This window comes from Sapajus apella, unplaced genomic scaffold, assembly GCF_009761245.1.
Source record: "Sapajus apella isolate SASKATOON/1434 unplaced genomic scaffold, GSC_monkey_1.0 scaffold23, whole genome shotgun sequence".
In the NCBI taxonomy this organism is placed as follows: Eukaryota; Metazoa; Chordata; class Mammalia; order Primates; family Cebidae; genus Sapajus; species Sapajus apella.
In genome coordinates this window covers 31,300,038-31,314,003 of record NW_022436963.1, presented here as the reverse complement: position 1 = coordinate 31,314,003, position 13,966 = coordinate 31,300,038, and the positions used below count along the sequence as shown (strand labels likewise).

At 45.1% G+C, this 13,966-nt stretch overlaps 1 protein-coding gene across 1 annotated transcript in view; it reads right to left on the bottom strand.

Moving 5' to 3' along the window:
- The window catches only part of ARL8B (ADP ribosylation factor like GTPase 8B), a 52,187-nt gene extending 46,756 nt beyond the window's left edge, over positions 1-5,431 (bottom strand). Inside the window, 2 exon segments of the mRNA XM_032290538.1 lie at positions 5,113-5,289; positions 5,291-5,431. Coding sequence (XP_032146429.1) covers positions 5,113-5,289; positions 5,291-5,410 — 297 coding nt within the window. The 5' untranslated portion in view covers positions 5,411-5,431.
- Positions 5,432-13,966: the final 8,535 nt, after the last annotated feature.

Below are 13,966 nucleotides of genomic sequence, written 5' to 3'. Positions count from 1 at the left end.
GTTATTTTCATAAATCCTATTAGATTTTTTAAATAACTATACTGTAACATATCTAAGAGCCCCAGTTAAAAATAAAGATTACTCAACATATATTACACTTATAGGCACATGACTTGTTGTGCAATAACTGCCAGGCAGTTAGCAATGGAAAACACTTCATTCCCTGACACCAACCAGAAAATTAAAGGCTAGGGGAGTTTCCTTTTTATAATGTATAAAACAAAAGAGAAAATTGTATATCAAGTGTCTCTACATAAAATTAGATAAAATGAAGTATCATTTCAGTTTTAAAATCCTAAGGAAAAGCATTTAAGTCTGAGCATTCTGTAACTAAGCTGCATTATCTTTTAAAATTGCACCAAACCACATATATAATGGTAATTCAACTTCACAAACATTTTGAGTAAGTTAAATGACATCTATTAAATCTTCCTTAATGCTTAAGGCACATATAATGACATTTCAATGTTTATAAAAAGTTGATTTTTACAAAAAGAAAAATGGCTTCACCTGAAGCTTTTCATACCTGATAAGCTGCTTCTTAAATGTGAATAAAGGTCAACTTCCTAGAGTGACACATAGTACTCAATACATCTTTATTTCTGATTCTTTAAAGCAAACATTTCACATACAATACAAAAAAGTACAGCTGATGTTTTAAAAGGCTAAACTTACTATTTTGGACACATTGCTTCTACCTAAAAATCTGTAAAATCATCTTTAAACACCAACTTTCATTTTAAATACTACACCCTCAATATATTCTACAACAATCAGGGGTTAGGTTAGCCTTGAGGTTTAAAAAAAAAAGTATGGCCAGGCGCAGTGGCTCATGCCTGTAATCCCAGTACTTTGGGAGGCCGAGGCAGGTGGATCATGAGGTCAAGAGTTAGGGACCAGCCTGGCCAACATGGTGAAACCCCACCTCTACTAAATATATGCAAAAATTAGCCGGGCATGGTGGGGGCGCCTGCAGTCCCACTTACTCAGGAAGCTGAGGTAAGCGAGTTGCTTGAACCCAGGAGGCAGAGGTTGCAGTTAGCTGAGATCGTGCCACTGCAATACAGCCTGGGCAACAGGGCAGTACTCCATCTCAAAAAAAAAAAAAAAAAGGTATGAAATTTACTGAGGTCCTCTTTTCAGCATCTTAAAAGCCACAGCCAGTTATGCCTAGATTTTTTTTTTTAATTAGTATTACTTTTAATTGACAAATCATAACTGTGTGTCTGTATGTGTGTGTGTATATATATGTATTTTTTTGAGACAGAGTTTTGCTCTTGTTGCCCATGCTGGAGTGCAATGGCACAATCTCAGCTCACAGTAACCTCCACCACCCGAGTTCAAGTGATTCTCCTGCCTCAGCCTCCCAAGTAGCTGCGATTAAAGGCATATGCCACCACACCCAGCTAATTTTGCATTTTTATAGATATGGGATTTCTCCATTTTGGCCAGGCTGATATAAAGCTCCTGACCTCAGGTGATCCACCTGCCTCGGTCTCCCAAAGTGCTGAGATTACAGGCACGAGCCACCATGGCCGGCGTCATAATTGTATATATTTATGGAGTACAATGAGATGTTCTGATATATGTTTACAGTGTGGAATGACTAAATCAAGCTAATTAACACATCCATTACATCATTTTTTGGTGACTTATTTTTCTTAACAGAAGCTACTCACACCACTACAATTTTAAAAAGAATAGTCTAATGATAAGATAATAGGGGGCCTGGAGCATAGCTCACACCAGTAATCCCAACACTTTGGGAGACCAAGATGGGCGGACCACTTGAGACCAGGAGTTAGAGACCAGCCTGGACAACACAGTGAAACCCCGTCTCTACTAAAAATACAAAAATTAACTGGACATGGTGGCAAGCACCTGTAGTCCCAAATACTTGGGAGGCTGAGGCACCAGAATAGCTTGAACCCGTGAGGCAGAGGTCGCAGAGAGTCAAGATCACACCACCGCACTCCAGCCTCGGCAACAAATTGGGACTCTGTCTCAAAAAAGAAAAAAAAAGATAATAGTGGAGCCACTGGTTCACTTTGAGTTCAACAGCTTTGCAGAAGTTTTGTTGTTGTTAAGTATAATGATCCAATGGGGGGGCAGGGGGAAACACCTGATGTGATTACTTTCCACAATCCATAAATCCACTACTGCAGCCCACATTTGGATAGATACAGTGATTCAAAGTGAAAAATGATTCCAGCTAAGTCCCTTCTCAATATTTTTCAAGCCATTGTTCCTGCATTAAATGGGTACACTCAATTACAAATAATAACAACAGTTACCATTTACCTGTCCCCTTCCGTGGGCAGGTATGAGTGCTGGTCACTTAACATCTTTCATGTCATTTAATCCCTAGAGCAACTCTGCAAGAAACATATCATTACCTCCATTTAATAGATGGGAAAGTAAGGACTCACAGAGGTTATAATAAGGCTGCTAAGTAGCAGAGCCAGATTCCAAATCCAGGGTTGTCTGACTTCAAAGGTCATGCTCATTAAGCTACACTGTCTACTGAAAACAGTAGCAAGAAAATCAGCAAGAAGTTTCTCAAAGATTTGCTCAGCTTTTTAGATTTCCCATACATAACTAAACCTTAATAACAATGTTGTCAAAGTAACAGGATTTACAAGATGACTCCAATTCTCATCTCAAGGGGATGAGAAAATTTATAGTTAACTGAGCACACCTTCACTCAAGCTTATGCCTCATCTTTTCCATATTATATAAAAGTTCTAGACAGTTGTGATGGCTCAAGCTTATAATCCCAGAACGCTGGGAGGTCAAGGCAGGAAGACTGCTTGAGGACAGTAGCTCAAAACCAGCCGTGGCAACAAAGCAAGGGCCCATCTCTATAAAAAATAAAAATAAAAATAAATAAATAAATAGGCCAGGTGCGGTGGCTCATGCCTGTAATCCCAGCACTTTGGGAGGCCGAGATGGGTGGATCACCTGAGGTCAGGAGTTCGAGACCAGCCTGGCCAACATGGTAACACGTCAACTCTATTTAAAAAATAAATAAATATATAAATTGCCAGCCATGGTGGTGGCACGTGCCTGTAGTTCCAGCTACTTGGGAGGCTGAGGCAGGGAGGACCACATGAACGCAGGAGTTGGAGGCTGCAGTGAACTATGACTACACCACTGCACTCCCATCTGAGCGAAAGCACAAGACCCTGTCTTCAAAAAAAAGAAAAAAAAATTCTAATATAAATATGTAACTCAAAGTTCATTTTTCCTCATTAATTTTAGTGGTATTACGCCAGGCATGGTGGCTCACGCCTGTAATCCCAGCACTTTGGGAGGTGGAGGCAGGAGGACTGCTTGAGCCCAGAAGTTCAAGGCTGGCCTGGGCAACATAGGAAGATCTCATCTCTACCAGGGGAAAAAATTAAAAAATAAAAAATAAAAGATTTAGTGGTATTAGATACAGTTTCCACTCTCCTATTCCTGTGGAAAGATAATCATTCCAAGCACAAAAAATCGTATTACAATAGGTGGCTCACGCCTGTAATCTCAGCACTTTGGGAGGCGGAGGCATGCTGATCACATAACATCAGGAGTTTGAGATCAGTCTGAGGAACACAGCAAAAACCCATCTCTACTAAAAGTACAGAAATTAGCCGGGTGTGGTGGAAGGTGTCTGTAATCTCTGTAATCCCAGCTATTCAGGAGGCTGAGGCAGAAAAACAGCTTGAACCTGGGAGGTGGAGGTTGCAGTGAGCTGAGATCTTGCCACTGCACTCCAGCCTGGGCGACAAAGTGAGACTCCATTTTGAGAAAAAAAAAATTAGAAATAATAATACAAAAGGAGCCAAACAAGCAGGTAAATTTTCCTTATACACATCACTCTTCAAAGGACGCTGGGGGTTTCTGCTAATCTCTTTTTCTCCAAGACTTACTCACTCCTGTTGCTTTATTATTGCAAGGACTAAGAATCACAAGTTATCTATCTTCTTAAACATGAAAGCTGTGCTTGAATCATTCTTGTGTAACCTAACCAGTCGGACAGCTAGTCTGTTACGGTTTCAACAGTCATCAAAAAGGTGTATGAACTGCTGCCACCTCTCTTCACAAAAGTTATAAAACTCCCCTGGCGCGTATGAGCCCGTATCAGCTAAAACTGAGTCACAGCAACTCCGGGCTCTAAAGATCGAGGAGAAATCTTTCACTTCTATATCTTTCTCAAACAGGAATAATTATCTTTCTACTCAATCACTGCTGAATAAACACCACATTCTATGTAGGTCCTCAGTGCAATTTTCCTTCCAGACACCCATTCCCTGCGCCTGCTAAGCTATGTTCCTGCCCAGTACCCTCCTTTCTCTTCAAGAGAACACCACCATCGAAAGACCAACCCCCGCTTTGCAGGTTAGTTAACTTTATGCTCACTGCAGATCCATCTTTTTTTTCCCCCGCATAGCACAATATGTGACATTTGGATAGCAAGATCCATTTTAACTACTTGCTTAAAACAATTAACTCTTAGCTTAATAAATACTATGTATTGTGGGCTAGCTGGAGCTCAGCAATCAGCTCAGTCTCCGTGCCTGGGAGACGGGTGAAAACAAATAATTAGATGGGGCGAGCTGCCCACAGAATTCAGGAAGGCGCCCACACTGGTCTCCCGCTTTCACAATGGGGCTATTGGTCCCAAGTGGCAACTTAAAAGAGACTCTTAATTCTTAGGCTTTCTCATAGGGCTGACGGACTTGCCAAATCCCACCCTTTGGGAAAGTGACAGACTGGACTTAACTCTTTGACTGCCCCTACTGGGCAAACCCGAGGGAAACCCCAACAGCTTTTAAAAAGTGAGGAGCCCAATTTAACCCTTTCCGAGTCCCCGCGGCGTTGAGGACACAGCCCCTGGAAAATGTCTGCACAGACTTAACCCTTCTGGTGCCGATCTCAGTGCTACACCCCGCGCAGCCAACACGCGGGAAATTCCAAATCCTGGCTCTCGGGAGGTGACAGGCCCAGCTTCGCACGCCCCCCGCCATCAGTCCCATCGCGCCGGAGGGAGCCCCAACTCAGGCCTCCGGGAGGCGCCGGGCCGGACTCCCGGCTGCGGAGCCCGGGGTGAGTGAGTGGGCAGGCGCTCACCGCGATGACATTGACGAAGGTGGTCTTGCCGGAGTACTGCAGACCCACGAGCGTCAGCTCCATCTCCTCCTTCCAGAAGAGCGAACGGAACCAGTCCAGCAGGCGGGAGATGAGCGCCAGCATGATGGCGGCCGGGAGTGAGGATGGACGGGAGGACGGACGAGCGGCGGCGTCGACGACTTCCACACGAGCGGGCCTCCGCCCGGACCCCCCCCCAACGGCTCCTCGGGGCCCCGGCACGACACGGGCGGACACCGGCGGGCGGCAGCTGCCAGAGCCAGGAAGCCGAGCGGGTCATATGACTCGCCCTACCCCCCACGCCCGTCCCGACGCTGCCGTCAGCGCCCACGGAAAGAGCGGCGCGACCTGTCTGTCCAGCCCCGCCCGCCGCTGGCGGCGCCACCTGGTGGTCACGCCCCGCAGCACAGCGTATCCGCGAGCTGCCTTGCAGCTTTCTCTCCGTTCATTCACTGCTGGTTCATTCGTCATTCATCCACTTATTCATTCGTTCACTCATTTTTTTCTATAATAGTTTATTAACAATCTACTCTGTAGGAATACTTCAAGACTCTGGAAGAGTCAGCGTGAAATAAAAATTCCTGTCCTACATTTTTGGTAATATCAAAAGATGGTGTTAACTTAAAAATCATACAATTTATACATTTAGAAAGGAGAGCTTTATTCTTAAGAAGGGGAATATAACAACCTTCAGGCGGGAAGCGCAGCTTCAGGCAAAAAAAAAAAAAAGAAAAGTAAGCACTTTGAGGGAAGGGTGCAACAAGAATTTATGTTGAAAGGTTGGCCAAGTAAACATATTTAACTTATGGATGGAGCTATAAATATGTATGAAGATGGTTGTAACACACACATAGTGAACAAATCTGTATGTTACACATGACCTGTGTTGATTTAGGGGTGGTGACTTAACATTTAAATGTATTATAATCAGGCAGGGTGCAACTCCTGACCTCAGGTGATCCACCTGCCTCAGCCTCCCAAAGTGCCTGTAATTCCAGCACTTTGGCAGGCCGAGGCAGGCGGAACACCTGAGGTCAGGAGTTCAAGACCAGCCTGGCCAACATGGTGAAGCCCTATCTCTACTAAAAATACAAAATTAGAACATGGTGGCACGCACCTGTATCCCAGCTACTAGGGAAGCTGAGGTAGAAGAATCATATGAACCCAGGAGGCAAGGTTGCCGTGAGCCAAGATGGCACCACTGCACTCCAACCTGGGTGATAGAGTGAGACCCTGTCTCAAAAATAAATAAATAAAATAAAATAAAATAAAAGTATTATAATTAGGCCCTCCACATCAAAAGGTGAAGCAGGGATGAGAAAGATATTCAAGTTCTTGGCCTCTGTAAAACCAGCCAGAACCAACACATGGTTAGTTGTCTCTTAACAGGTGAAAGTTACAGAAATTAGTCTCTTGTCTAATTAAAACTATAGTTAGGCTTCTGGAATAAGAGGTCAGCTAGCCTGCATCCGGCAGAGTTATAATTGTTTTAATTGTGTTTATCTCCAGGCCTGTGCTGGTTTAGCTGACAGAGAAAGGAAAACCTTGCAGTTATTTAGCCCTTGTCTGGCATGACAAGGTCCTGTTTATACTTTGCTATCTTATTTGCTCTCACAAAGAGTCTGTTCTGTTAGTCTTATGATCTCTGTTTTAACATTAATGTTGGTCATTTGTTGTTTCTAAAGCACATAAGGGAGGAGGTATAACCAGCCATGACTGACTTGCCATCTGGTCCAGGGCAGGAACTCAGTTTTTGAGATTTTCCTAGGGTCTCTGTCCAGGAAGGGTCTGTTTAGTCAGTTGGGGTTGGGGCTTAGCTTTTTTTGTTTATTTGATTCTGAGACAGAGTCTAGCACAACTGCCCAGGCTGGAGTGCAACAGCAGGATCATAGCTCATTTCAGCCTCGAATTCCTGGGTTCAAGCCGTCCTCCTACTTTGGTCTCTCAACGTATTGGGAGGTGTGAGCCACCACGCCCAGGCTAGGATATTTTCTGTTTCCTTTGGAGACAGAGTCTTGCTCTGTCGCCAGGCTGGAGTGCAGTGACGCGATCTTGGCTCACTGCAACCTCCGCCTCTCAGATTCAAGTGATTCTCCTGCCTCAGCCTCCCGGGTAGCTGGGACTTCAGGCAGTCACCACCACACCCAGCTAATTTTTGTATTTTTAGTAGAGTTAGCGTTTTACCATGTTGGCCAGGATGGTCTCAATCTCCTGACCTTGTGATCCACCCGCCTCAGCCTCCCATAGTGCTGGGATTATAGGTGTGAACCACCACACCCGCCCCAGGATTTTATTTTTAGTTTACAATGGGAAGCAACAAGTGTCTGTCAATGGGAAACTGATTAACTAGGATGCATCCCCAAAAAGGAATAGCCTCCCCCCCCAAAAAAAAGGTTATCTCTAAACTGATAAGGAACGATGCTGATCAGGAAATATTTTCAAAAAACAAAAAATCAAGGTTCATGGCTGGGCACCATTGCTCACACCTGTAGTCTCAGCACTTTGGGTGGGCATATCACTTGAGGCCAGGAATTCAAGATCGGCCTGCCTAACATGACAAAACCCTGTCTCTACTAAAATTCCAAGAATTAGCCAGGCGTCGTGGTGCCTGCCAGCTACTCATGAAGCTGAGGCAGAAGAATCCCTGGAACCCAGGAGGCAGAGGTTGCAATGAGCTGAGATTGCACCACTGCATTCCACCCTGGGTGACAGATTAAGACTCTGTTTCAAAAAAAAAAAAAAATCAGATTTCAGATTGTGTACATAATAATATTTGGAATGTAAGATGACAAAATAATAACGCATGTGCTTATACATATATAAGCCTTTGTGTGTAATATTTGCATAAAGAAATACTAGGAAACTGATAAAAATGGTTTCCTCTGGGGGTAGGGAAAGCTGGATGTCTGGTGGTACAAACGGAAATGAGGCTTCTCCAGATAACTTTTATACCACTTTGAGTTTTCTGTTTATCTTTTTTTTTTTTTTTTTTTTTTTGAGACGGAGTTTCGCTCTTGTTACCAAGGCTGGAGTGCAATGGCGCGATCTCTGCTCACCGCAACCTCCGCCTCCTGGGTTCAGGCAATTCTCCTGCCTTAGCCTCCTGAGTAGCTGGGATTACAGGCACGCGCCACTATGGCCAGCTAATTTTTTGTATTTTTAGTAGAGACGGGGTTTCACCATGTTGACCAGGATGGTCTCGATCTCTTGACCTCGTGATCCACCCGCCTCAGCCTCCCAAAGTGCTGGGATTACAGGCGTGAGCCACCGCGCCCGGCCCTGTTTATCTTTTATTTATTTATTTGTATTTTTTTGGAGACCAAGTCTCATTCTGTCGCCTAGGCGGGAGTGCACTGGCATGATCTCAGCTGACTGCAACCTCCACCTCCCGGTCCATGCAATTCTCCTGCCTCAGCCTCCCAAGTAGCTGGGATTACAGGCATGCACTACCACGTCTGGCTAATTTTTCTGTATTTTCAGTAAAATGAGGATTCACCATGTTGGCCAGACTGGTCTCGAACTGCTGACCTCAAGTGACCCACCCACCTGGTCCTCCCAAATTTCTGGGATTACAGGCGAGCCACTGAGCCTGGCCTATTTTAGTTATTCTGTAACATACCCCTAGAGACAAACTTTGACTTTTCAAACACATTAATGGGTTGTCTGTTCAAAATATAATTTACCTTTTTTTTTTTTTTTTTTGAAACAGAGCCTTGCTCTGTCGCCCAGGCTGGAGTGCAGTGGCGTGATCTCAGCTGACTGCAACCTCTGCCTCCCAGGTTTAAGGGATTCTCCTGTCTCAGCCCACTGAGTAGCTGGGATTATAGGCATGTGCCTCCACACCCGGTTAATTTTTGTATTTTTAGTAGGGATGGGGTTTCACCATGTTGGCCAGGCTGGTCTGGAACTCCTGGCCTCAAGCGATCTGCCTGCCTCAGCCTCCCAACATGGGAGCCACCAAGCGTGAGCCACCCTGCCTGGCCACAATATAATTTACTGTAAAGGTAAATACAAATACCTTTAAGGCTTTAGAATTAAAAAAAAAAAAATCTTTCCCTCATGGAGCCTACAATCTGGTGAGGGAGACATACACTCTAATAAACAAATTAAGAAACGTTGGGCTGGTGGCTCACTCCTGTAATCCCAGCACTTTGGGAGGCTGAGGAGGGTGGATCATGAGGTCAGGAGTTCAAGACCAGCCTGGCCAACATGTGAAACCCCGTCTCTACTAAAAATACAAAAATTAGCTGGGCATGGTGGCGCACACCTGTAATCCCAGCTACTCAGGAGGCTGAGGCAGGAGAATCGCTTGAACCCGGAAGGTGGAGGTTGCAGTGAGCCAAGATTGTGCCACTGCACTCCAGCCTGGCGACAGAGCAAGACTCCATCTGAAAAAAAATAATAATTAGCCAGGTGTGGTGTGTGTGCCTGTAGTCCCAGCTTCTTAGGAGGCTGAGGCAGGAGAATCACCTGAGGCCACAGGTCAGAGGCTTCAGTGAGCCATGATCGTGCCACTGCACTCCAGCCTGGGTAACAAAGTGAGGCCCTGTCTCAAAAAAAAAATAAACAAATCGGAGGCATAATCGCATGTAGTACTGAACATTATAAAGAAAGCGGAGCAAGAGAAGGAACAGAAGAGGACTCTTCTGCTTGGGGTGAGGTGGCCCCGGGTGGGAAGACTTAGCAGAAATGAGAAAGAGATCCAGGCAGACATCTGGTGGCAGCACATTCCAGGCAGAAGGAACAGCAAAGACCCAGTTTGGAAGAAGGAGCTCCGAATGCTCTGAGCAGGGAAAGACAGTCGGTGTGGCTGGCACAGATTAGCAAAGCGGGGACTTGGAACAGATGTGGATGAAGAAGGAGGAAGGGAACAGATTGGAAATTGGCATGGTGGTCCTACCTTGGATTTTACTCTCAGTGTGATGGGAAGCCAGGAGAGTGATCCAACTGATATTTTTAGCTCGTTTTTCTGAGTCTATTGATTATTTTAAAAGACAAAAAGCAGCAGCACCAGCTCACTATGGCACAACTACGATGAATTGACTTTATGGGAGTGTTAGGGGTTGAATTGTGTCCCCTCCCTCCTAAAAACTGACATAGAGAAGGCCAGATGTGGTGGCTCATACCTGTAATCCTAGCAGAACTTGGGAGACTGAGGTGGGAAGATTGCTTCCACTCAAGAATTCAAGACCAGCCAGGGCAACATAGTGAGACCCTGTCTTTAATTAAAAAATAGAAACAAAAGCAAAGGGAAGGGAGGGGGAGGGGAAGGGGAAGGGGAAGGGGAAGGGGAAGGAAGGGTCAACAGAGCAAGACTCCGTCTCCAAAAAAACAAAAATAGGCCGAGCACAATGACTCACGCCTGTAATCCCAGCACTTTGGGAGGCCAAGGCGGGCAGATCACCTGAGGTCAGGAATTCAAGATTAGCCTGGCCAACATATCGAAATCCCATCTCTACTAAAAGTACAAAATTAGCTGGGCATGGGGGCCGGCACATGTAATTCCAGCTACTTGGGAGGCTGAGACAGGAGAACTGCTTGAACTCGGGAGGCAGAGGTTGCAGTGAGCTGAAATCACACCACTGTACTCTAGCCTGGGCAACGAGAGCGAAATTCCATCTCAAAAAAATAATAAATCAATAAATAGGCCGGCACGGTGGCTCACGCCTGTAATCCCAGCACTTTGGAAGGCTGAGGCAGGCGAATCACCTGAGGTCAGGCGTTCGAGACCAGCCTGGCTGACGTGATGAAACCCCATCTCTACTAAAAATACACAAATTAGCCAAATGTGGTGGCACATACCTGTAATTCCAGCTACTCAGGAGGCTGAGGCAGGAAAATTGCTTGACCCTGGGAGGCAGAGGTTGCAGTGAGCCAAGATCACAACACTGCACTCCAGCATGGGTGAAGGAGTAAGACTCCATCTCAAAAAAGTACTAATAATAAAATAAAATAATAAGTAATAAAAATCAAGGCAGCCAGGAGCAGTGGCTCATGCCTGTAATCTCAGCACTTTAGGAGACCAAGGTTGGGAGGATTGCTTGAGCCAGAAGTTCAAGACCAGCATGCGCAACATAAGGAGATCCCTCTCTAAAATAAATAAATAAATACAGGCAATAAATACTAAAAACTCCTCATTTCCTAGTTATTTTGCTGTAGCTTGCTATTATCTATGTTCCTGAAGCTATTTATGGGTAGTGTATCTGTAGATTGGAAACATCATGTAATGGAGAGCTACTCAACTCTATGTTCACTGATGTCATGTTGCTGGCTTGGAATTGGCCACAGTGGAAATATTTACACCACAGAAACTGGCAAACACTACAAATCAGTATGTCCTGTTCCCTAGAGAGCTGATTGTTAGACATTTATCACCCCACCACTGATAATACCTAACATACTGTAGAATGAGGAGTAAATAAAATAAAATTATAATTCCAGCCATGCCAGCATTTTTTTTAAATTAGATTAAGTAAAGCAATAAAAAGGTTGATAGTTACCCTAAATATGGTCTACATAGTTAACGTGACTGATTTTTCTACCAGCTTTTCTTTCTTTCTTTTTTTCTTGAGACACAGTCCTGCTCTTGTCTCCTGGCAGGAGTTCAGTGGCGCTGTCTCAGCTCACTGCAACCTCTGCCTCCCTAATTCAGGCAATTCTAATCCCTAGCCTCCGGAGTAACTGAGACTACAGGCATGTGCCACCATGTCTGGCTAATTTTTAGTAGAAACAGGGTTTTGCTATGTTGGCCAGGCTGGTCTTGACCACCTGGCCTCAAGTAATCCGCCTGCCTTGGCTTCCCGAAGTACTGGAATTACAGTGAGAGCCACCATGCCCAGCCTTATACCAGCTTTTCTACCTAGCAACTGTTTGAACTGTGCAAGTTGCTTACCTTCTCTGTGCCTCCATTTACTATAAAGGGAGAAAACATTGTTATCTGCCTCATAGGATTATTGTGAGGAGTAAATGAATGAGTTCACATCAAGCTCTTCTAACAGCCTAGCACAGACTAGGCTCGATGGCTCATGCCTGTAATCCCAGCCCTTTGGGAGGCCCAGGTGGGTGGATCGCTTGAGGTCAGGAGTTTGAGACCAGCCTGGCCAACATGGTGAAACCTCATCCCTACTAAAAATACAAAAATTAGTAGCCAGGCATGGTGGAACATGCCTATAGTCCTAGCCACCTCGGGAGACTCGCTTGAACCTGGGAGGCGGAGGTTGCAGTGAGCCAACATCACGCCACACCACTGCACTCTAATCTGGTTGACAGAATGAGACTTCATCTTTTTTTTTTTTTTTTTTTTTTGAGGCTAAGTCTTTCTCTACTGCCCAGGCTGGAGTGCAGTGGCTCGATCTCGGCTCACTGCAACCTCCACCTCCCAGGTTTAAGCAATTCTCCTGCCTCAGCCTCCTGAGTAGCTAGGATTACAGGTGCCCGCCACCAAGCCCAGCTAATTTTCATGTTTTTAGTAGAGACGGGGTTTCCCCATGTTGGCCAGGCTGGTCTCGAACTCCTGACCTCAAGTAATCCACCTGCCTCGGCCTCCCAAAGTGCTAGGATTACAGCCGTGAGTCACCACACCCAGCAGAGACTCCATCATAAAAACAATAACAAAAACAAAAAATAACACAGCCTAGCACTACATTAACATTCTCTAACTACTAGTCATTATTTCTGGAACAAAGCGACTTAGGACATTTGACCAACAATTCAGGGGCTTAGTTTCTCATCTGTAAAATACGGGTAAGGTTACCACCCCTTATCTGATGTTTGAGCTGAGGAATTATTTTCTGCTGAAGTCACTGGAGCAGTGTACAAAGTCCTGTGAGTGCACTCTGCCTAGATTGAGGTTATAGTAATGGGAACTCAGAATCATGTGCTGAGACACATGGACCCATCCACTCATTCTGTAGGAAGGTCAGGAATCCCAAAGCCCTGGGAATGTGGATGGAGAAGAACAAGGGCAAGTGATGAGACTGACTCATCTACTTGCTATGTGGCTATTGCATAAGAAAGTTAGAATGTTATGGCATCACAGCTGAATGAGTCCCTGAAGACCATTCTCATTTTACTCATTAAAAAACTGAGGAGGCCGGGCGCTGTGGCTCACACCTATAATCCCAGCACCTTGGAAGGCCGAGGCGGGTGGATCACAAGGTCAAGAGATTGAGACCATCCTGGTTAACATGGTGAAACCCCATCTCTACTAAAAATACAAAAATTAGCTGGGCATGGTGGCATGTGCCTGTAGTCCCAGCTACTCAGGAGGCTGAGGCAGGAGAATTTCTTGAACCCAGGAGGCGGAGGCTGCGGTGAGCCGAGATCACCCCATTGCACTCCAGCCTTGGTAACAAGAGCAAAACTTCGTCTCAAAAAAAAAAAAAAAAAAAAAAAAAACCACCCAAAAAAATGAGGCACAGAGAAGGGATATATTGCAGTTCGAGATGTGAGTTTAAGTCATAATCTTCTTAAGGATGGTGACCATTTCTACTTAAATTACTGAAATCATTTTGAATGAGTCAGTCAGCATGGGGACCCTGAAATCTCACCTCTCAGGCTTTTGTTTTATTACCTTTGCATTTGTCTAAGGTGATCATTGTTCTGACTCCAAAGAATGAAATGAGTGTGACCCATTGCACAGGTTTCCACTGGCCTGATTACCAACCTAGTGGCATCTAAAAGTGACAGCACCTGGGCCTTATCCACAGGCCATTTCTGCACTGGGCCAAGTCAATTAAAGAGCCAGAGTTTTTTTCATTAGTGGTGAATTCAGTACAGGTGCTCCCCAAAATCTGCAACGAGCAGAATGTCAGTTCCATCTTTTAAAGGAAGAGTT